The sequence below is a fragment of the Cheilinus undulatus genome, linkage group 7 (genome assembly GCF_018320785.1).
Source record: "Cheilinus undulatus linkage group 7, ASM1832078v1, whole genome shotgun sequence".
NCBI lineage: Eukaryota > Metazoa > Chordata > Actinopteri > Labriformes > Labridae > Cheilinus > Cheilinus undulatus.
This window is the reverse complement of record NC_054871.1, coordinates 31,006,444-31,029,603: the sequence shown is the minus strand read 5'-3', so window position 1 is coordinate 31,029,603 and position 23,160 is coordinate 31,006,444. Positions and strand designations below refer to the sequence as shown.

General features: G+C 38.2%; 1 protein-coding gene across 1 annotated transcript; it reads right to left on the bottom strand.

The window, feature by feature from the left end:
- Nucleotides 1–113: 113 nt before the first annotated feature.
- erich3 (glutamate-rich 3) lies at nucleotides 114–18,696 on the bottom strand. Its single transcript, XM_041790818.1, has 14 exons — nucleotides 18,515–18,696; nucleotides 15,609–15,702; nucleotides 14,489–14,614; nucleotides 14,324–14,395; nucleotides 13,941–14,069; nucleotides 10,873–11,031; nucleotides 10,409–10,618; nucleotides 10,138–10,318; nucleotides 8,323–8,509; nucleotides 7,328–7,548; nucleotides 7,101–7,250; nucleotides 6,427–6,798; nucleotides 3,502–3,636; nucleotides 114–3,415 (listed from the first exon to the last, which is right to left on the bottom strand). The coding sequence occupies exons 1-14, from the start codon at nucleotides 18,532–18,534 to the stop codon at nucleotides 114–116; spliced, it is 5,358 nt and encodes a 1,785-aa protein (XP_041646752.1). The 5' UTR covers nucleotides 18,535–18,696.
- Nucleotides 18,697–23,160: the final 4,464 nt, after the last annotated feature.

Here is a 23,160-nt window from a genome sequence, read left to right as displayed (position 1 = left end):
GCTTATTTACAGGCTGATTATTTGATTGTACAAAAACTTTTCATTTCTTAAGTTCCATTTTTCTTTTACTTTAATATATGAAAAAGCAAGTAAAGCATCACTGTACCTTGGCTCTAATGTCCACTCTCTGTCCTTGCTGCAGCCAGTAAAGGGTAGGAACTTCGACCAAACAGTGTTTCATCCACTGAGAAAGTGCTGAGCCGCTCTTTGCTCAGGGTGTGTTTGATGTCTTGTATGAGCTGCAGCTCTCCCCTTTCTGTGCTCATGTTCCCGTCTGACGGTTTCATCTCTTCATGGTGCGACTGCCTCATGCTTCCTTCATCAGATCTGGATTCTGTAAAATCACTTATTTCTGTAACTTCTTGGCTTTTTTCCCATGACTCTTGTGTATTTTCTATGTCATGTGGTTCCAGTTCTGTGAGCTTTTCTGGACTTGCTGAGAGCTTATGTTGCTCCTCTGTTATGGAGGAAGGAAGATGAGATTTCTCTTCATCTCTGTCTGTTGGTTTTTCAGTCAGTTCTGCAGCATTTTCAGCAGTTTTCTCCTCAGTTTGATTCTCAGAGATGCTCTCAGGTTGGGCACTGGTTACTGACAGATGAGCAGCTATGATGCTCTCCACTTCAGTTTTGGAAACATCAGTACTCTCTTGCATTAAAGCTTCTTGAACCTTGTCTTCTTCCATAGATTCCTGTCTCTCTTTGTGCTCTTCCGGTCTTATTGGCTGCACAACTTTGGACTCTTTGTCATCTTCTCCAATCTCAGCTTTTGTTATGAAACTTTCTACCTTAGTTTCTTCCTTTTCTTGCTGTGCTGGTTTTTCTGGTGGACTGCTCTCAGTGTCAGCTTTCTCTTTAGTTTTGTCCACTGACTCATTCACATCTTTCTCTGTGTGCTCTTGTTCTACATTTAGAGACATCTTAACAGGACTCACAGATCTCTCTGTCTCTGTAGATGGCGTCACCTCTTCTTTAGCCTCATCTGGTGTCACTTCCTTCAACTCTTCCAATGGTTCGACAAACGTCTCAAAAAACTTTGATGTCTGATGCACCGTTACCCAGTTTGTGACCAGATCTTCTCTTGCTAAGACCTCTGGAGTTTCTTCGACTAACTCAACGCTCTCTTTTGTGTCGTCAGTCTCATTATGTTGTGCAAGTTGTTCAGACTGTGGCTGAGGCTTTAGAAGAACACTCGCTCCTTCCTCTGAGGGCTTGCTCGCCTCTTCTGTGTCTCCGTTTTCTGCATCTGCAACAACAGCAACATCTTCTTCAGCATGCTGGTGTTTTTCAGTGATGGAGTCTGATGGTGCAGCAGATCTCTCTAACTGTTGAGTAGCATTGTCTGAATCCACAGCTGTGGGTGTGTTAGACTGAATCTGATCAGTTGAAGAAACAATCATGACCTCACTGACATTTTCCTTGATATTATTGCTCATTTTTGTGTCTTTTTTTTCATGATCAGACTCAGATAAGTTGGCGTTTTCATCATGCTTTATTTCCTCACTGTCCTTCTGTTCATCTGATTTGGATTCCTCTTTTATTTCTGCACCAGATGTTTTCTGCTCCGATTCTTCTGTACCAAACTGATCTTTCTCTTCCACAATATTATCCTCCTGTTTAGCCCCACTTTTATCCTCAGCATTATCAGGAACGTGATCAATCTCTTTTTCTTCATTTCTCCCAGCAGCCTCTCCATCCTCTCCTGTTATTTCTTTCACTACTGAGCTTTCTTCTTCTGTTTTTACCTTATCTTCCATTTGCTCTGCAGCTTTTCCATCATTTTCGCCCTCATTCTCCTGAGGTCTTCTCTCTTCTCCAGTGGAAACCTCTCCATTTTCAGCATCGACTTCCCCCTTTTCACTGATGTCACCTTCTCCTCCATCAGCTCTCTTCGTCACTTCTTCACCTTCTGTGGTGTTCAGCATCAGTGCTGTCGTTACAGCAGTGAGCGCTACATTTGCTACATCACTGTCCCCAAAATCCTCTGACTCATCAGATTGTTTCACATTATCTTTTCCCAAGTCTGCTTCTCCCCTTTTCTCAGGTTCTTTTGTTTCCTCAGATTTTTCTTCTACCACCACAGTTGTATAAGTCACAACTTCTCTCTCTGTAGATTCCTGTGTGACTTTACTTTGCTCAGTTTTTTTCTCAAACTGTTCCATCTTTGTCGTCTCTGCTTCATTTTGCTTTTCCTCATCAGCAGCTGTGATTGTCTCACTTACAATTCCAGCTGCAGTCGTCATTATCACAGCAGCAGCTACCTTTTCTACCAGTTCTTCCTCATTTTTATCCTCTTCTTGTCCAGTCTTTTCTGATTTGTTCTCTTGCTCCACATTTGCATCTTTTTCTTCCTCGCTGCTGGCTTTCTTAGCTTGATCCTCACTTGAAATGTTTACTATCTCTTTTTCTTCCTTACTCTCTTTATTCTCCTTGTCTTCTGTTTGATCCTTCACATTTACTTGACTTTTCTCACCATCTTCCCCCTCTGTTGTGTCATCTGTGTTTGTTTGCTTTTCCTCCTTCCCCTCTTCAGATTTCTCATCTTTCTTGTCATCTGTTAACACAGATTTTTCTGTCTGCTCTTCTCCTACATCACCCCTCTCTTGCTGATTATCATCCTTACTGGCCTCTCCTGCAGACACTACCTCTTCTTTAATATCTTCAAAACTCTCTTCCTTTACATTATCTTCGCTGATATTAGCAGTTATTTCTGCTGTGGTTTCTCCGCTCTCCTCTGTGACTTCAGTTTTTGATTCTGCGGCTCTGTTCTCACTCTCCCCTTGCTGACTTGCTGTCTTTGTGTCAGCTACAGGTGCCTCTTCACAGCTAAAGGCCTCTAGCTCCTCTGAGGGCTCTGCTTTCATCTCCATTGTCTCGCTTGCTGTCATTGCCTCTGCCTCTGCATTATCAGGCGCTGCTGTATCATCAGTCCTTTTATTCGGCTCTGATACTGATGACTCATCCTCTTCTATGCTTTTTGCCCCTTGCCCCGTCTCTTGGGGATGCATGTCATACTCCCCGGCAGCTTTCACTTCAATTTCCTCCCTTTTCTCTGCAGGATCCATGGATTTACCTGCTGCATCTTCTGGAGCCTCCACCTTGTTGTCCTCAGCTGTTTCCTTTTCAAATACAGGAAGCAAAGCTACACCTGAGACTTCTGTTTCCTCTGATTTATCATTGCCTCCTGCAGTTTTGTTCTCCTCTGATGTTTCTTTTTCATCTTTCTCATCCACTTTAACCTTCTCATCCATGTTTGCGTCACTGTTCTCAGCAGGCCCTTTTTCAGTTTCTTGTTCTGTCTGATCAGATGTCTGTTCCCGATCCAGCACTGCTACAGCTGCAGCTGCTGCAGCAACACATTTAGTCTCCTCTACGATGGTCTGTTGTTGTTCTGTGGGTGTCACTGCTTTCTCTGCATCTGTAAGTAAATTAAGAGGTTGTTAAGGAAAGTATTTCTTAGTAGTATTTTGTAGCTTGTGACTTATTTAAATGAAAATCTGGTACCCTTGTTGTCTAGTTCCTGGCCTTTATGGGTGGACTCTACGGTGTCGTCAGTACTGGTGTCGCTCAGTTCAGGCTCAGAGCTGCACTGGGACACTTTCAATATTGCCTCTGCCAGCTTCTCCTGCACAGATTTGGCTTTGGAAGAATATAACATACTGCTCACACACTGACGAAAGTTCATATTTAAAAAAGCAGAAAAAGACACTCAGTGGGACACATGATGGCCAAATGTTACAATAAAATAAAAATATTTGCACCATGTAAATGCACACAAAAAAAGAAAACAAACAAGAAATCAAAAATATGGCTTTAATGTTTATAGGTACAAACATGTGAAAGTAATACAACATGCAATACGGCAACAAACATGCACAGAAAAAAAACACAAACAAGCATCATTCACTTCAAAAACAACTGAAAAACTAAAACAACAACTACAATGCAAACTATCTAAACTTTTAAAACTTCAAAGTTTCTCAAATTTTAAATCTGCAGTTTCTGGTTTAAGACATGACATTAATGGCATCAAGACGTTGAACTCAAAGGAGTAAAACAATCATAGAAAGGAGCAAACTGTTTAATCTTGATGCATTTGGTAAATGGCTGGTTATATGCACATCATGATGATATAGTATATTTTAGAAAAGCATTAAAAAATGATCTGTCAATATTTGTGTAAAATTATACCAATTACTAATTAGTTAAATGTCCACAGACAATGAGAGAGAAAGAATACTAAAAGCAAATGTAAAATCAGATTTAATAAGGTTTTCTTGATACTAGCATGCTAATATGCATTAGCTCTTCAAAGTAACAAAAATGTATGCTTTTTAATACAGAACTTGTGTATAAGGTATGAAAACATACCTATAATATCATGACACATCTACTTTTTCTGTTCTGTACTGAACAGAACATTTTTGGGGCACAGATGGCCGTTAGGTTGCATCCCATATTCAGAGGCCATAATGCTCCAATCCTGTGTTTCCACCAAGCAGGTCTGGTTCAAAATTCTGTCTCTTTTCAAAGATCCAGATTACCTCAGTAGTAACAGCTGGTCTTTCAGCTCCCAAACTGCGCTTTGTTTGGTACAGTGTTAATTTCGACGACTAACACAATGACTAAAAAAGTTTGGCGACAGATTTTTTTTCTATGACAAAAACTGGACTAAGACTAGCCAAAGATACATCAGTGATGACTAAAACTGTAAGAAAGTAAGTTCAGTTTTTGTCAAGATGACTACAACTAGTCTAAATGTAATTCAGTTTTCGTCTGACATTAAATTCCATGATATTTATCCACTGTGGGTAAATCTGTTAAAAAATGTTGCATCTGTATCTCTTTTGTCTCTCAGCTGTAGAAAGCAGGGATCCCAGGTTTGGCAGAGTGCACAGAACACACCACCATGACTTGGTACCAGATTTAGGCAAGACAATAAACACTTGGACTAAAAGTTAGAACTAAAATGTGAGGACTTTTTATGGACTAAAACTGGACTAAAATTTTTGGAGTTTTCGTCAACTAAAACTAGACTAAAACTAAAAAGGTTAGAAAGTACTAAAACGTCACTAAAACTAAAAGGCATGTAATTGAAACATTAAGACTAAGACTAGATCTAAAAACAGCTGTCAAAATCAACACTGATTTTTTATCATTTTGTTATTAAAAAAATTCTATCAAACAGTAAGAAAAAATCCCTCAAGACAGTCTGGCTGCAGACCATTCATCTCTGACAGACACTCTCACAGATTGTTCATCTGAGACACCGTATATCTCAGAACAGAAACACACAATTAAACTTTCAAATAAAATCAGATTAAACTTCTGTTTAGTTTTTAAGGTAAGGGTTAGGACGCCTAAAGTCAAACACCAATAACCTGACCTGGAAAACCAAATTACAAAACGTTCAGTAAAGCTGAGTAAACAGTATCCTTACAGGAAAAAAGCAGGTCCTCCATGAAAACATTCTAATGCAGCCAGCGTAGCGATAGCTCTTTTAGCTGCATAAACTACGTAGCTAATGGAGCTATCTAGCTAAAGCTAAGCTAAGAAAAGCAGCTACCTAAGCTAGCTAGCTTTAGCTTTGTTTGCTAAAGCTCACATTGCTAAAACTAGCTTAGCTATAAATAATAGAGCCTTGTAGCTAATGTGGCTTTGTAGCTAATCTGTTCTCTACGTAGCTATGTTAGCTTTAGCTTTGTTTGCTAAAGCTTACACTGCATAAGATAACAGCTACATTGGCTTATGTAGTAGCATTAACTACGTAGCAAGTGTAGCTATGTTAGCTATAGCTACAGCTAAAGAACATAAAGCGAGCCACCGTTTGTGTATCTACTTCTCAAATGGGTCTTTACATTATTAAATCCCAGATAAGTCTGTTTAACTTTCTGTTTTTTTTTTTTATATGAAATGTTTCTTAGTCTGTAATATTTTCAAATTGCTTATTTCATGAATGTTACTGACAAACCTGTTAATTAATTCAGTTAAATTAAAAAAAGATGAATGGTGTGTGAGAGTGGCCGTCAAAGATGTATGATCTGCAGGCTTTCTGAACAAAGGTAACAAAAATTAACCCTAACCTTTGACATCTAAAGAGATTGAACTAAAACCTACTAAAAAGACCAGGCACAAACCAAAGCAAAACCAGAAACAAAAATACCATAACATGCAATTTATTTTTCCACTATTAAATGTTAAGAGTCATTCTGAAATCTGAATGTTTGTGTGACACAGTTTGACAGTACTGTGATAACATCGCTGTTGTCAGAGCTGTGTACACCTGCTCTCTGCACACATTAAGACTCACATGAGTTGGTCTTATTTACTGCTCTGATTATGATAATAGTGGAAAAACCTTCATAAAAGATGGATCTATTTCTCACTCATTTGTAAGCTCCAGATCTGTATTTGTAGGTTTATACTTACCCCTCTCCTGCTCCACCTCCTCTTTGCTCTCATTTACCGTTTTCTTCTCCTCTGTCTCTGCTGAGGTGTCTTCACACTGTTTATTTTCAGTCCCTGATGGGATGCTGGTGTCAGAGATGTCGATCTCTGTGCTCTCCCCCGCGCTGTTCGCAATGTCAGAGTCTTTAGGAGCAGCAGACTCTGCCTCTGTAGCAGGGGTTTCCTCTGGATGTGGTTCATCTTTTTCATGTGGTGGAGCATTTTTTTCTTCATTGATCTCTGTAGGTTGCTCTGCTTTTTCTTCTTCTTCTCTGGAGTCTTTGGTGGCTTCAGCATCGCTCTCCTCGTGGTCACTGCCTGACAAGCTGGAGCCTGACCAAGACTTCACATCTTCTGTTCAAACAAATGAAGCATTAGAGTTCATGAAAGGAAAAAATGTTCCTCTAACATCAAATTTTTACAGCAAAAATATGAAATGTGTGTCATGGGTATTTCACACATAAAATTGAGGATCTTAATAAAATGTAAGAACCATAGATAAGCAAAAAGTGTTTTGAGAAGAGAGTCATTCTGTTTCTCTCGCTATAAGGCAGGGATTGAATAAACAAATACTCCTGATAAAAGACTACTTTAATAGCAGTTGTTTTCTGCCCAAACACTACTTGAAATATGCTTTTATAAGGAGATTTCCCCACCATCTTTCGTATAGTCATCCTCAGTCTCAGAAGCTTCCCTTTCTGTGACCTTTCTCTCAGCTACAGGAGGTGGAGATGGTGATTTCTTTTCTTTTGCTTCACTGTCTTCTGCAGGACCTTCATCATCTGCTTCAAAGTCTTCCTCATAATCTGAGGAACACAAACTTTCATTGAAACAAACTGTAATTAAATTCTCTTCAGAATGTTTTATGTTTTAGTTATTGTACCATCTTTGGCTCTGTCCTCCTCAGCTGCTGTTTCTTCTTTAACCTGCGTCTCCATGTCCTGTGCTTGTTTGGTTTTGAAATCTGAACAAGATCCAGTCCTCTCTGTCCTCATCTCAGGAGCTATTTGTGGAGTGAGGAGTGACTCCTCTGGTCCTCGATCCTCTTTGACCCTCTTTGGAGGAGGAGTGGGCATTTTGTCCATTCCCATGGCTATGATACACCTAAAAATGTGCATTAAGTTCTCTTAAAACTTATTTCAAATTTGTAGTTCAGCTTGTAGTTCATCAAATCAGTTAGGACCACTTTGTGTTGACACACATAATTTGCAGCTGTAAGTGTTTCTTCATTATCAGTTACTAATTTGCACTAATTGCTGTTGTTTATGTTCGGCAGTGTGGTTGATCTAGGACCCCCCTTGCCCTTCCACAAGCCTACGTGCAAAGCAGGAACAGCACATGCTCCTGCTCTTCCTATGCCGATAAGGAAAGCATAAGGCAGGGAGAGAAGCAGCAATAACCAGAGCAGAGCAGGCATCGATAACAACAGAATGACATTAAGTTTGAAGCAGAATAAAGGAGGAGCTGGGGTGGAGGAGGGTTGCAAAAGCAGCTTGCAGAAAGAGCTGCAGAGCGTAGCCAGGTAAAAACAGTTTAAATAAGTCAGCATGAGAGCGATTAGCCAAAAGAGTGCTTAGAGCAAATCAGCTGGCCATCAGCTAGGGCTGCTGTAAGATCAGCTTATCTCAATTATGGCACTGCTTTACTGTATGCATGATTTTGATTCTGGAAAGTTGTTGGTTAAAATTACAAATGGACAAGGGGCAATGTTGGCATTCATTAATTGTCCCACCAACATCAGTACATCAACTCCAAGGTAAACTTGACTTTATTCCACTTAATTAATGTTCTTTGTCCCCCAAAAGCACGTGTTCTCCCAAGATCTGAATGACTAACTTTGATGTTTACAGTCAGTAACATTTTGTATGGAGACCTTACTTATAGCAGGGAGACGCTCCCTCGACGCTGCAGAAACCAAAGTGTCCGTGCTTGCCGCCGAGTCTGGGGCCTTTCCTGTGTTTGAACTCGCAGCAGGAACTCAGCCTCTCAACCTGCAGCCCATTCAGGAAGAAGGTCAAGCTGAAGGGGAAACCTCTGTGTCGCCTTGAAATGAACTGGAAAGTCTCTGAAGGAAAGATTTAAGACATAGATGTGAGGCAAGAAGATTGAAATAATCAAATCTGTTACACTGGTGTTGTAGAACAACACAGTGAGGCTTCATTAACTATAATGACAAATAGATTATCTTAAAGGGATACCGCAACATTTTGGCAAATTTGCCCATTGCCACAATTCCTATAGTCTTAGTAATAGGTTCGCTTCCTTTAGTTGTTGGTGCAAGCTGTTTCTAGATCTGGGGGCACTGATATACCAGCTGCACAGCTAACACTATGTTACCAGATGGTATTTTTTGCTTTCCCTCATCAAACTCATCAAATACACAATCCAACAACTCCAAAACACTCTCGTTGACAATTTGTGACCTGCACATTGACCACGCTATGAAATAGTCATGGAACATTATGAGACGGAGATGTTTTAAAGTTAAATGCAAAGCCGGAACTACACTCCAGACATGGCTGCTGCACTGTCACTCTGCCCAGTGGTTTACTCAAGAAATAGTTCAGAGTATTTGCTTCATTTGTCGTAACGTTACATAATTATACGTTATTATATCATAGCGTGGTGAATGTGCAGGTCACAACTTGTCCACGAGAGCGTTTTGCGAGTTGTTGGATTGTGTATTTGATGAGTTTGATAAGGGAAAGCAAAAAATACCATCTGGTAACATAGCATTAGCTGTGCAGCTGGTATATCGGTGCCCCCAGATCTAGAAACAGCTTGCACCAACAACTAAAGGAAGCGAACCTATTACTAAGACTATAGGAATTATGGCAATGGGTGAATTTGCCAAAATGTTGCGGTATCCCTTTAAATACTGGCAAAGAAAAGGTAGATAACAGAGTTATCGATCGATCTCTTCAAATTTTGTCTTATAAACCCTCTACATGGATTTGGTCTGAGCTGTTTACACAAACAAACAAATCTAACAAACACAGTCATAGGCCCTGTTTCACCAGGTCCCAGCTTGCCTGTTGGTTGATTCAAACACAAGTGGACAGCTCTAAATTCAGATATGAATGTGCAAAAGCTGCATTTAGGATGTGTTTAGATGAGCAGGCCACATTTGGAAATGGTCTAGGCCACTATGGCCATATTTTTTAGCAGCATGACTCAAAATGTTTTTCGGGTCACAAAGCAAGACAGCCTTGTTCTGGGCAAGTCTGAGTAGAAGAAACACTTCCTTGATTTTTTTCTAATATGTTCTATGTTAAGTAAAAGTTATAATTTTTATATCTACAAAGGAAAGATACAGTAGGCATTGGGTCATAGTTGGGGGGCATGTCCCACAAATGACAGAATCCTTTCCCCCAGCCCAAAATGCTGAAACCTTTGGATTCTAAATCTGAAGCTAATGCTAAAAACCCAAAAGGCAACTTTTAGCCCATGTGCAGTGGACACCAGTCTGCAGTGGAGTTCATATATCGCACAGATAAACCATTAACTCGTACTATAGCATAAGTATGACAATGAACATAATATTCATGCATGTTTTTTTTCAACCTAAGAAAGAAGCAAACGTTATCTCTCCAGATACATGGCTATTGAGGTATTATCTGTTAACTGTGATTGGATCCAACAGCATACATGTTAATCTCAGGTGTAAACAGCACCATAGAGCCTCATACTGACCTCCTTCAGAAAGCTTGCCCTTGTAAACACACAGGTTCTCTCCTCCACAGTGCTGCTGAAACACTTTGACCTCGTCCCTCATGTCGGTCAGTTCATGGGAGAGGTGAACTGTTTTGCCAAAGTACACCATATTCACACACACCCTGCTCTGATGCACAGAGCTCCTCAGCATGGGTGAGTCCTGAACCAAATAAGGAAAGGTTAGAATCAGTTTTTTTGCAGAAAACTTGGATGTAAGGAAACAAAACATAAAAGAAAGAGAGCTTAAGACCTCAGTGATGTCAACTCCACTGGAGGCAGTGGTCGGACGTAGCCTGCGGCCCCTAAGAGTGCCACTGGGATTAAGTTTTAACCCCCTCTCTTTTCTCTTAGTGGGTGGAGGTACAGGGGTGACAAAGTTGTTGATGACTGGGAGGCAGTAGGGTGAGATGCCATGAGAGGAGTCCATCGTATTAAAACGTCTGCGGGACTCCTTGTTAAGCTGGGAGAAGAGTTAAAAAAAAAAAAACTATGAAAAAAATTACTTTGTTATATGCTGTTGCAAGAGACTCATGATGATTTCTGTGAACATCTGTGTGAAAACTCCTACTTTTAGGGAGAGAAAAGTTTTTTTTTTATTGGGGTTTATCAATTAAACAGCATTAAAAAATGCTAACTGTCCTGTACACTCTCTGTTCGGGTACACACATGCATGGATGAATGAATGAGTGAGTGTATCATGTGTTAGGGTCTCACAGTGCAGTCGAACGGCTGGCTGTTTTCATTGGCTGACTTGTGGAGCCTGTAAGGGGAGCTGTGCCTGAGCGAAGCTGTGGTGTTGTTACTGTGGATTGGCTTTAGACGCACCGGCCTCTGCATCTTCCCTGGAGCCGTGTTAGGCCGAGATGAACCCGGCTGCAGCATCAACAACACAGACACAGTGTCACCACTTTAACATAATGATAAAACGCAATTTATACAAATAATCTAATGAGACTTTAACAGGAATCTTACTAAAAATGATTGTGACTGTCTTATTTTTACATTTATTTCACATATGTTCAATGAAGCAACTGCTTTTTTAGCTACAGTAAATAGTTACAGGGCTCAAAAAGGTGTCTACAGTCTTGAACGTTTTACACTTGGTTGGTTTTATAAATAAATCATGGTCAAAAGAGTTTGCTTTTTTGACAAAAAAAACCTTTTTAATGTCAAAGTGAAAACAAATTTCTACAAAGTAATGTCAATGAAATAAATGTAATAATAATGTAAAATAAGTGACTGCATAAATATTCACCCACTTCAAGTCAGTATTTAGTACATGCACCTTTGGTGGCAATCTGTGTTAATAGGTCTCAGTCAGGCTTGCACATCTGAATTATATAATTTTACTCCATTCCTCTTTGCAAAACTGCTCAAGCTCAGTCAGGTTGCACAGGGATCGGGCATAAACAGCCCTTTTCAAGTCCAGCCACAAATTCTGTATTGGATTGAGGTCTGGGCTTTGACTCGGCCACTCCAGAGCTTTCACCTTGTTGTGTTGAAACCATTTCTGTGTAGCTTTCACTGTGTGCTTCGGGTCATAGTCTTGCTGGAAAATAAATCTTCATCCAAGCCATAGTTCCTTGCAGGCTGAATACAATTTTCCTCCAGGATTTTCATAAATTTTGCTAGATTCATTTCTTGATAATGGATTTAATTGAACTCTGGGGGATGTTAAGTGCCTTCGCATTTTTTAAAAAATCTGCTCCTTTTCAATAACCTTCCCCTGAGCTGCATGGAGTGTCATTTTGTCTTCATGGTGTAATGGTAGCCAGTAATATTGATTAACCAGTGACCAGACCTTCCAGACACAGGTGTTTTTATACCACAGCCACTTCAGACACATTTGTTGCTCTCAGGTGATCCCCATTTCACTAATTGAGAGACTACTTGCACTAATTGGCCGGGCCTCTGTTGAATTAGGTCAGTCACTTTAAAGAGAGTGAATATTTATGCAGTTACTTATTTTACCTTACATGGTTTTGTTTAATTGACATTACTTGGTAGAAATCTGTTTTTACTTTGACTTTCAAGTGTCAAAGTTGTAATCAACAAATGTGTTCTGTAATTATTTTGGTGGAAAAAAGCAAAATTGTTTTGACCATAAAAGGGTAAAAAATCTAGAGGGAGGATACTTTTTATAGGCACTATACTGATCCATTCCTAACTTTATATTTTATGTCTCTAGTATTTATCTTGGAGAAATATGAACTGGTGAAACCTCTATTTCTTTTAATATAATAACATATTTAAATTTTTAAAATAATTGGACTTATTAAAAATAATTAAACCTCTCGACATAACAGACCGTTTAAAGTGAGATCGTTCTAGTAATTAACCAAACGATTAAATATTTATCTGTTACAAAATACACTTTGATATATTCTGCCTGTTTTTTATTAATACAATATTCTCATTTGCTGTTCATGCTTGTATTAATAGTAAGGGTATCCCTCTTCTTATGCACATCAGATATCTGCCCAAAAGTCCCTTGACATCTCACCCACACCTCATTTCAAACAAGTCTCCACCTCCTGTGGTAAGGTGTCTGCAGACTTAAGAAGAAAAAGATTTCCCAGAGCAAATACAGAGATCAAGACCAGGCTTATCAGCTCGCTTTATTCTGGAATCAAGGTCTGTGACTCTTTATGTTACAAAGATGTGTGTAATCTAGGGGCGCACTGATTGCAATTTTCTGGCCGATCACCGATCTTTAAAAAGCCTGACCTGCTGATTCCGATTTTGGCTGATACCGATCTTTTTATAACTGACAGCATACACTTTCAATGTTCCAATCTTATTTTATTGAATAACACTGAAAAATATCCGTGAAACAATACAAACTTGTTGTTTTAACTGCACATGAGGTAGTTCTCTCAAATATAAATGAAAAGTTTAAAGCACTGCTGTCCAAACTACTTAATTATATCAGTTCCTTTAGTCTTTCATTTTTCACATTTAAGTAGGTAGAGGCATATGAAACCGATCTTATTTACAAGGATCAGCCAATCGCCGATCTCCTAAAATTAAGGAAATCGGCGCCGATACCGATTCTGGCCGATCGATCGGTGCACCCCTAATGTAATCCCACTTCTAACTCTAAACCAAACATCAGCTGAGACTGCTCATCAGAGTCGAGCATCGGTGAAAAATGAACCAGCTATCAGCAAACAAAATCATGATTCGCAAGGGCAGAAATTAATTATCTGTAATGTCTTCAATGGCAATGTCTTTTAACGCATCAGTCATTTCAATCCATTTAAGTAAAGCTGTGGGCTTGGTTTGTTGTTAGTTGTTACAATGTTAATAATTAGACTGACTGATGGACATGCAACTCACCAAATAATTAGCAAAGTGTATTTTATGAGCTGTCAAATTCTTTAAAATGAATTTCAAAATTTTAAATATAGATCTAAAATTTCACACACCAGGTTTGTGTGTTAAACCAGAGCAGAAAGACTGTCTGATGACAGAGCACCAACTTACAGTATACTGTATAAATCCTTATAATTTCATCTATTCAAACACAGCGCTGATTAACCTGTAACCTGCATCTTTAAAGGCTTTTTAACTGAAGGTTGATGTCTTTAATTTCAGAGACCGCTGTGGCATTTAAAAAAACATTTTTACATGATTGAGTGGCCATTACTAAAGGTCAAAGATTCAATTAAAAGTGGATCACTGTGTTGCTGATTGACTTAAAAGTTGCCTCTATCACCACATTCAGGTTAAATTACATAAAACAAGGCATCCTCTCAATTCAGACAGCTACTTTGACTTACAGACTCAGATGATTCAGAGTGCTCTCCTTCAGGCCCAGAGTGCTGTTTTCTGATGCCCCTGGCACCTGTGGGTGGGCGTGGGGACAGGATGCGGATGATGTCGTCCTCATACCTTTTAGAGCGTTCAACCTTTTATAAAACATGAAGACTATTGTTGTTATGTTGTGTTTTGTTGCAATAAATGAAGTTCCAAATGAAATGTTTACTTATTTCATTAAGTTTGATAAATGCTTATGGTAGGGAACATAAGGACAGTAAAGGTGGTTTTATAAATGGATGGATATTTGGGAGAGCTGTTGTCACAAACTGGTTTTCTAATTGATTCAAGAGTCATTAATTTGCAAATCAAGCAGTAATGCAGTGTCTAAATGTAAATGATCTACCTTGATCTTGTGCACTTTTTCCCTCCTTGCAAACTCCTCCAGTTTCCTTTTGATCTCAATTTGATGGACACGCTGTAGGGAAGGGAACAGAATTAATCAACATCCAGTATGATACAAAGACGCACACAGTTTAGCTGACAGTGTTGCACTTTGAGTTTCTCCTACCTCAAGCTCCAGCACTTTGTGGAAGATGGCCTGGGCCAGGCATTCTCGAACATGTCTCTGATGAGCTCTCTGGATCAGCTTGTGTCTGTACTCCTTATCTGGAACAATGCGCCCGCTCCGGGTGATCTGATAACAACATGCATTTAACCTTTATTTGTGTTTTGAATGCTATAAATGTGTGTTTTTTTAACTGAGGAACTTATCCTAAAAAGATTTATCGTACAAGTTCTTACATGAACAATTATTTTCACAAACAACAGTTTTGTTATTTTACATGCAATATTCTTATAACTGTGCTTTTTTCAGAATAATTTTCACACGTTTAAACTGAGCAGAAATCAACTAAAAGGAGATGCTGTCTTATAGGTTACATTTAGTGAAAATGAGAAAGTCTAGAAACGGTTCTATTTCTAATTTTTCAGCAGGCAAAGAACAAAATACCTGAAAATTAAAATTACGGACTTGCAATTAAAGGAGTAGGTTGCTAGTTTAGACAGTTAGTTTAAACATATATTGGTATGGCCTCTGCATTACCATAACACACAGATATGAAAATTCCTACTATGTAATTTCTGCCACCAGGGTATGGAAGCCCATTTCCACCACTTAAAAAAGAAAAATGTGAAAGTTAGGCAAATAGAAAAAAAAAAAAATCCTGAGTCATCATTTTGAGATAAAAAGTAAAAATTATGAGATTAAAAAGTCATAATTATAAGCTAAAAAGTTGAAATCATGAGATAATAAAGCTATAATTTGAGATAAAAGTCATAATTATGAGATAAAAAGTCAAAATTAGGAGGTAAAAGGTCAAAATAGTTATAAAAAGTCAAAATTATGACTTTTTAATTCCATAATTTTTACCTCATAATTATGACTTAGGATGTTTTTTTTTCAAGAATTACCTTACTTCCACATTTTTTCTTTTTTATTTGGTGGAAATGGACTTCCATACCAAGGTCTCTTAATCAGAATAATAAGAAATGATGACAAGTAGAGATGCGGTCACATTGTAAATGATCCAGTCATGGACAAAAAGCCAAAACAACCCCCAAAACCTGAGAGATGTTTAATAAGCATTATCTTCTTGTCACCACTGGAAGCTATGGTCTTGCTGACGTACCAGTCCGGCTCTCTGTAGATGTCTCCTGATGTGAGTGTTACTGAAGTATCCAGCCAAATGTTTGTCGGTGAGGCTGTTGTACGCTGAGATAAGCCTGAAGAAACAAGATCAATGAAAACACAAAAGAGACACCGAATTGAATCCAAAGCAACTTCCTCTCCAAATAACACCTCACCGTTGACTGCCGTGACTGCAACTTGACACTTGTTGGTTACAGCTAACAGAAAACCAGGGTCTAAATCAAATGGTTTAGTGTGGCACTACACCGTGTTTGCTTGTTGTCCTCATTAATGACACATCAGCCTCTGAAAGTGTTTTTTTCCAACTCAGATTTGATTTCCTCCAGCATTTGTGTGCAAGACAACAGGGTCACACAACTGTAGGGTCTGTTACCGGTGTCTGATTACACACAGGAATTAAAAGGGATTGCACACTTAACCCTGTCAGCCTCCTCTTTGTGCACCTGACCCGTTTGTCTCGTGTGTTCACCGGCTTTGGCTGCGGATTTCTTTGGTGATTTGATAATCAGGTCATATAACACATTACCTTCTATGACTCAGTGCTGCTGTAAGAAGGCACACAAGAATCAGTTATTTCTGCTTCACACTTCACACATAAAATTACTCAGTGTAAACTTTGGGTATAGGTACTCAATTTGCCATTGGAAAATGCTGTATGATTTTCAAGAGTCCATTAAGATTCGCCCTATAGTTGATCTTCAGTGTCATATCAGTGCCAACAACAAAATTTAAGGCCAAAAATGTTGCAACTTAACCTTAAGTTACTCTCACTTTTGCATAGCCTGTTAATCATTTTCTCAGTGTATCAGTTAGCTGGTTGAAAACCTATAAAATGTCGCAAAAAAAGTTTAAAATGTCTCATTATCTCCAAAGCCAAGGACTATGTCCTCAAGTGTCCCAAGAAGACATTGATAATGATAATAATGCTGTTTGACTTTTTGTTGTAAAATTAGTAATAAACATAGTTAAACTTAATCCCTCAGCTCTAATGTCTATCTAATGTAAGACACAATTATGACTTCGTAGGCTATAAATCTATTTTATCTTAACTTCCTACTGTGCTTTTTTTTTCTATGTTGAACCTCACATCTTGTCCAAAATATATTCTAAACTTCTATCCACTGGAACATCTGGGAAGTGATTTCTCCAGTAACAAATGTTTTCCTCAACAATAGTAAAATTGACTCTTTTTGAGTCTGTTTATTCCCAGCTGCCACCAGAGATAGAGGAAAAACACAGGCTATATTCTGCTGTTGTCAAACTTAAACCACACCCACTCCCTTAGTTTCATAACAGCCCCCATCACACAACTCTAGCACTGAAAAGAGCTGGCTGAGAATCAACAGAGATGAGTTACTTTTCTTAATCTAATTTCAATAAAATGTCAGTTTAGTTCATAATTTAATACAGACAAAGTGTTTAATTTATAGTGTCGAGTTGACATTAAGCAAGACCTAAATAGCTTACTGTTTAATTCATTTCATAGTATTGTTGTCGTGGTTTATCTCCTCTGTTCTTTTGCTGATGTGATTATCCCTATTTATATTGTTTTTTCGGTGTTGCAGAAGCATCGTCCTCCCTATCACTGCAGGCTTGTTGGTGAGGACAGGAGCTCTGGGCAGTCACGGCTGCAGCTCGTTGCAGTGCAGCTGTAGCTAATCCTCGGTAATCAAGACCTCTTTTTAATCACCTCGGGCTGAACCTTCAGATGCCAGAGTATACTACAGTTTTCAGTGTGGTAACCTGGCTCATCCTCTACCTTCTCAACCTAGCAAGTTTTGAGTTATTTTTTTTTTACCTTGTCTAAAACCCTTTTTGTCCTCCACTTTTGCAGTGCCGCCATCTCTCTGCCAGTGCTTCTGCCAATTACCAGCCAGTTCACTCACAATTGTTTGCAATATTGCTGTTGTTAAATAAACTTCTTTGTCCTTACAGTCTCATTTTGTGCTGTACACCTGGGTCCTTTGTTCATCATGATTGTTTCATTTATATGAGACTACTGTGTCTAATTTTTACTTATAGGTAAAAACCTTTATTGTTGTTCGTTATTTTAGAGGCAGCAAAACGAGAATGATCAGTTTATCAAACTTTATATAAAGAGGAACATTAATATAGAGTCAAATATAGCTCTACACAAAGTGTACCCATTTCTATATGAAGAAAAAAGAAACGGTTCAATAGAGGGTAGGAAGCATTTGTATAGAGAGTTGTTTTTCATTTTGTCAGTAATGGAGAAGGCTACATAATCAGCATTTGCAGTTAAATAATAACACTTTTTGGAGTAAAAAATAACTGAAAAAACTTACTCTGCAAGAATGTAAACTTTACACTAGAGACTGGGACCAAACTGATTTTTTCAGAGCAGAATTTTCGTTTAGAGTAACATTTTCTCCGGTAAACCTTTTTTTTATTATTTTTATTTTATTTTATTTTTTTTTTTTTACATATATTACTAATTAGTTTATGGCGGAAACACTTGCTACTGAGTCACCAAGTAGAACATAGCTTAATGCCTCAGTAGTGACTTTTTTGCTAGACATTTTTCTTCAAAGCTACTGTATACTTTTGTTGACAATCACACAGACCTATGTTAATTTGATCTAGCTGTTAATAGTTTTATAATAAACGGGCCGACTAGCCTAAAAGTAGCATTAGCGGTAGTTTAACACAGTTTAAAGCTGTTAAGTTTGTGACTTTCTTGAATTTATTTGTCAATTCCTCTTTTTAAGGAGTTTCAAAAATAACATTTCAAGTTTAAGCGAGCAAATACGTGAAAATTACAAGACTTCACGACATATCTATCGATATAAAATATGCACATGTATAATAAAAAGCCAAGTTTCTGCACCCGTTACCTCACTGAATGAAACATTTAAGCGGACTTACCCCGGGCTAAGGTGACTCATGGTTTTCTAGCTCGCGCTCTCAAACGCCTCCCCTCTTCTTTCAGGTAACAGCGCCTGTGGACCTTTAGCTGTGTACTCAAAGATAGAAGATGTTAAGGCCAATGAGCAGTAAAATGTGTCCTGCAGAGTTGTTATAAAGTGTGCAGGTAAATTGTCAGCTGAGCCGCTGTGAGTCTGCACACAGCGGAACTGATGACACTCGACGGTTGCCATGGCAGATCACGTGACCGCGCTGCCAATGAAGCTGGTTTCCACTTGCAAGGAGTCCTACTAACACAGACTCTAAACCGTCTCTGTTATAGGAAGAGTTTTCAGACTTTTGTTTTTATTTTACATTGATTGAGTAGTAAATTGATTGTAAATCGACTGCTGAATGAAAAAGGTCAGTTATTTGTTAATATTATTTCATATAAAAATAATAACATTAATTGTGATGATGTTAAAATATAATAATGATAACTATTATGATGCTCTATTTATAAACAACATTCACACAAACAGTTCGGCCAAGTGTTACTCAATACATGGTTAAAGGCATTTGAAATGATCAAAGATGGTTCAGAGAGGCCATGTGATTAGCAGGAGAGGAATAATACAACTTAAAGTTCTTTTATAAATAGTCTTTATAAGCCCATCTTCCTCTCTTTGCCTTTTTCTCAATAACAAATATTCTTGTTTTAAACCTCTGTCCTCCTCACACGGTTATTTCAATAAGTTTATTTAGGAGTTTAAAGAAAACTGCACATCATAGCAAAAGAGTGGGAAACAGTCATTTGATATGTGTATTTTGATAGCATGCAAAGTGGTTTTACCATTGCGCAAATTCCCCTGGGCCTGATACATGAAGGGGCCTTGGGGCATAGGCAAAATAGGTGTGCATTTAATGTGTTGTGTATAACAAAAAATCTTTTAATAATTAAGATGAGTATTTAGAGTGTTTAAAAGGTTGCCAGAATGCATTTAAAAACATCAAAATAGAGCTTGGTGGTAAACAGACTACAAACCTAGGAGCTTTTTCATGTAAAGCTAAATGTCTTAGACCGATTCCTAAAGATAAATCAAATCAATAAAATAGCAGAATACTGTACAGTACATAGGGTTTATGCAGAACTGATACAAAACAGTTGTAGAGCACATATATTCATTTCAACAAGATACACTTTGTCCAAAGACATGTTAGACTATGATTTTGTTAACTGGGAAGATTTTTTTTCTGAGATTTCTTCAAGCAATCATAGCTAGAGAAGGAAACAATCTCAGAGAAGGGTCATAACTCTCTTAGCCTGGGGCTGTTAGAGCCACCAATGAGTGTGCTGTGTATGAAAAGGGTCCAAGAGAGCTCTCCTGTTCCCATCTTTCAGAGTAGATAAATAGAGTACATAAAACATAATCCTGCCATACTTGCAAAATTGGCATACTTTTCTGGCAGTTATTTGATATTAGACTGTTAACCTAAACAGTTTGTTAAACAGACAGGAAGGAGTGGCAAAAACAACATCATACAATTCTTCAATGTATTTTCAGTCTCCAGCACTATACATCTGAATGAATTGAGTTTTTTATTCATAAATACTTTCTTCATATGGCATTCATCTGCTTTAACAATACTCTGAACATAAAAAATGGTATTTGTGCCTATGGCATGGGCAACTTACCAATCTGGAAAAGCACTATCAATGCTGTAAAGCATATTAAGGTTTTAGAGCAACTTATCGCTGGCCTCGAGCCAAAACCTTATACCTCTAAAATCACCACTTTTTTGGGAATGGAAAAAACCCCCCACTGTATTCCTCAATTAAGTTAACACTGAATGGTCATAGTCAGCATCTTTTCATTGCTTTAAAATTGGTTAAAACCAGATGTAATGGGTGACCAATAACACTGATTTATGACAAAAATTTTAAATCATGAAAAATGGAGATTTGAGGTTTTGGCCCGACACCAGTGATATGCTCTCATCCAGACAATGTCTCTTTCAGGGAAGGCCTTGCATTACGGCAAAACAACTCTAAACCACATACTGCATCATCACAACAGCATGGCTTCACAGTCCAAGAGTCGGGGTGCTGGAATGGCCTGCCTGTCATCAAGACCTTTCACAACAGAAAACAAATCCGGCCAGTTGAGCGGCTAGCATTCTTTATTGGACAAGAATGGGACAGCATTCCTCTCCCAAAACTCCAGCAACTGGTCTCCTAACTCTCAAGACATTTACAGACTGTTGTTAAAAAGGAGGGGATGCTACAAAGTGGTAAACATGGCCCCTGTCTGTACTTTTTTGAGTTATGTTGCTGCCATCAAACTCAAAATGAGCTCATGTTTTTCATGCAATAATAAAATTTCAACATCTGATATGTTTGATAGTGAATAAACTATGGGTTTATGAGATTTGGAAATCCTTAGATTCTGTTTTTACATTTTATACAGCGCCCCAAGTTTTTTTGGAATTGGGGTATATATATGATGTAGATAGCTACCAGATACACTGACACAACAATCAACTCATGCAGCTGATAAAAAAAATCAGAGTACAGGCACTTTTTGGTGTCATTCAGTTGCTGATAATTGTATTTCTGACATTAAATATAGCCATTAACTATGATTATTTTGGACTATGTAAGCAACAACATGTGATTAACAAAATGAAAGCTTGCACACTAGTTATGATATCCCTAGAGATCACTAATGGAAGTGAGTCATGCAGGACGGCTGATCACAGCAGCTGTGTTGAGTGGGTTTGTCAGGGCTTTTAAGCCAGTATTTCTGGTAAACTAATAGTGATGGGGTATTTATAAAGACGCTTTATATTGTCAATTAAAAGAAAAGCAATTATGAATAAATCATCTTGGAACTAATTATGCTTCCAAAGGGATGTAAAACATTCATACAAATTGCTTAATTCATCATGCGTCAGGGTAAATTCACACTAAAATGTCTGTAATCAGTGACCTGCAAGGTTAATAAACATGTGAACTACAGAGCTACCAGCACAGAGAGAGCCCCACAGACTCTGAACAAAAACCACAGACTATAAAAAACCTGAGGCTTTCGCTGAATAAACAGTACGCTCTGTGCTGCTGCCAGTCCTCTGTTGCCCTCAAGTGGAGGTTTGGAAAATTGACTTGCCAAGGCAACACCATTTGCAAGTGTTCTGGTAGTCAGATCAGCTGGTAGTCTTCACATATTTAAGGATTAAACTCTGATCATATTTAAAGCTTTAAGTGTCTCTGTAATAAGATATTTAATTTAATGATCGGTCTGTTAGTCAGAGTTTGTCTGAGGTTGTTTTACATGATGCTGTCAAATTGCCAGTGTCTCTTGTTAGGGCCTGATCACTGAGTGATGTGAGCACCTACTATCAACATTGAATCTTACAATATTTGAGACACACTCTTTGAATGTTTTTCAAAACCGTTAATGTTTTTATGGCTGTTTTGTCAGTACCAGAGCTGAGCAGAAAGAGGAGCAGTGCTTCTGTGTCAATATGTGATATAGATGGAAATTATTGTATATTCTACATCATTAATAATCTCATCAGGACCAGAGGAGGAAAATTCATTTTGATCCTGATCTGTTGGTTAACGTTTTTAGATATCTATCTATTTGAAATGAACATGTATGAACATGTGAAACTTAGAGGAGCATCACAGCGGTATACTGAACTCAACAATCTTTAAATGTTCTGCTGAAAATAGAGGATTTTTTTCTCCAAGGACATTTCGGGGACACTAAATATTTCATTTCAAGTCATGGACTGCAATCAAGAATATATATTTAGACTTTTACATTAAAAAACAATAAAAGTGCAGAAATAGTGGAGTGTTTCAAACTCAAATTGCAGAGTAAATCAAAATCCATTAGAGCAGGGTTGGAAATGAACTTTTATGTAACAACTACTCACTTTTTTTTTTTACATGTCCCTCGGTTTTGATGATCAATATACTATAATGAGGTATGATATAATATTAAAGGCTTATAGTATTCACGTCAAAGACTATTCTATGTTTCAGTGGCATTTTTCTGCAGTATGAGCGACTGACTTGTGCAATTTCAATAATTCTAACCAAACTCTCATGTTTGAAAATCAGGCCTTCATTAACCGTCCTGGACTTAAGATGAGGAAAGCATAGGCTCAAAGACACCTTTATCAGACACACCAGCTGCAGTACTACTCATACGATATTGAGCTCAACCATCCCAGCACACAGCTGACTGTCAACATTTGACAGAAGCTCTGATTCAGGGAGGAGGCAGGGCTCTTTGGTCAGTGAGCATGTAGGTCTGCTCGATTCTGATCATGAAGTCAACAAGCAGATCGTGAAGGAACAAGAAGAAAAAATGGGACTCAATCTATGCTATTTATTGTCACAAAATCATTCTGTCAGGTTACTTTAATACCTGCCCTCAGTGGCTGCCAGGTTGAGCAAAAAACCCGGCAGGTGGCTGGTGCTTATTTCCCACCCTGCAGCAGAGCCAGTATACAGTGTATTATTGTAGAAATAATCATTCACAATGTTTGTGTGCGGCAAAATTTCTACGTGCAGCATACAAACCTGCTTGTTTATTATATATTGCATTGTGTGATGCTTTATATAATATGCATTATGAATTTCTTTTTATATTATT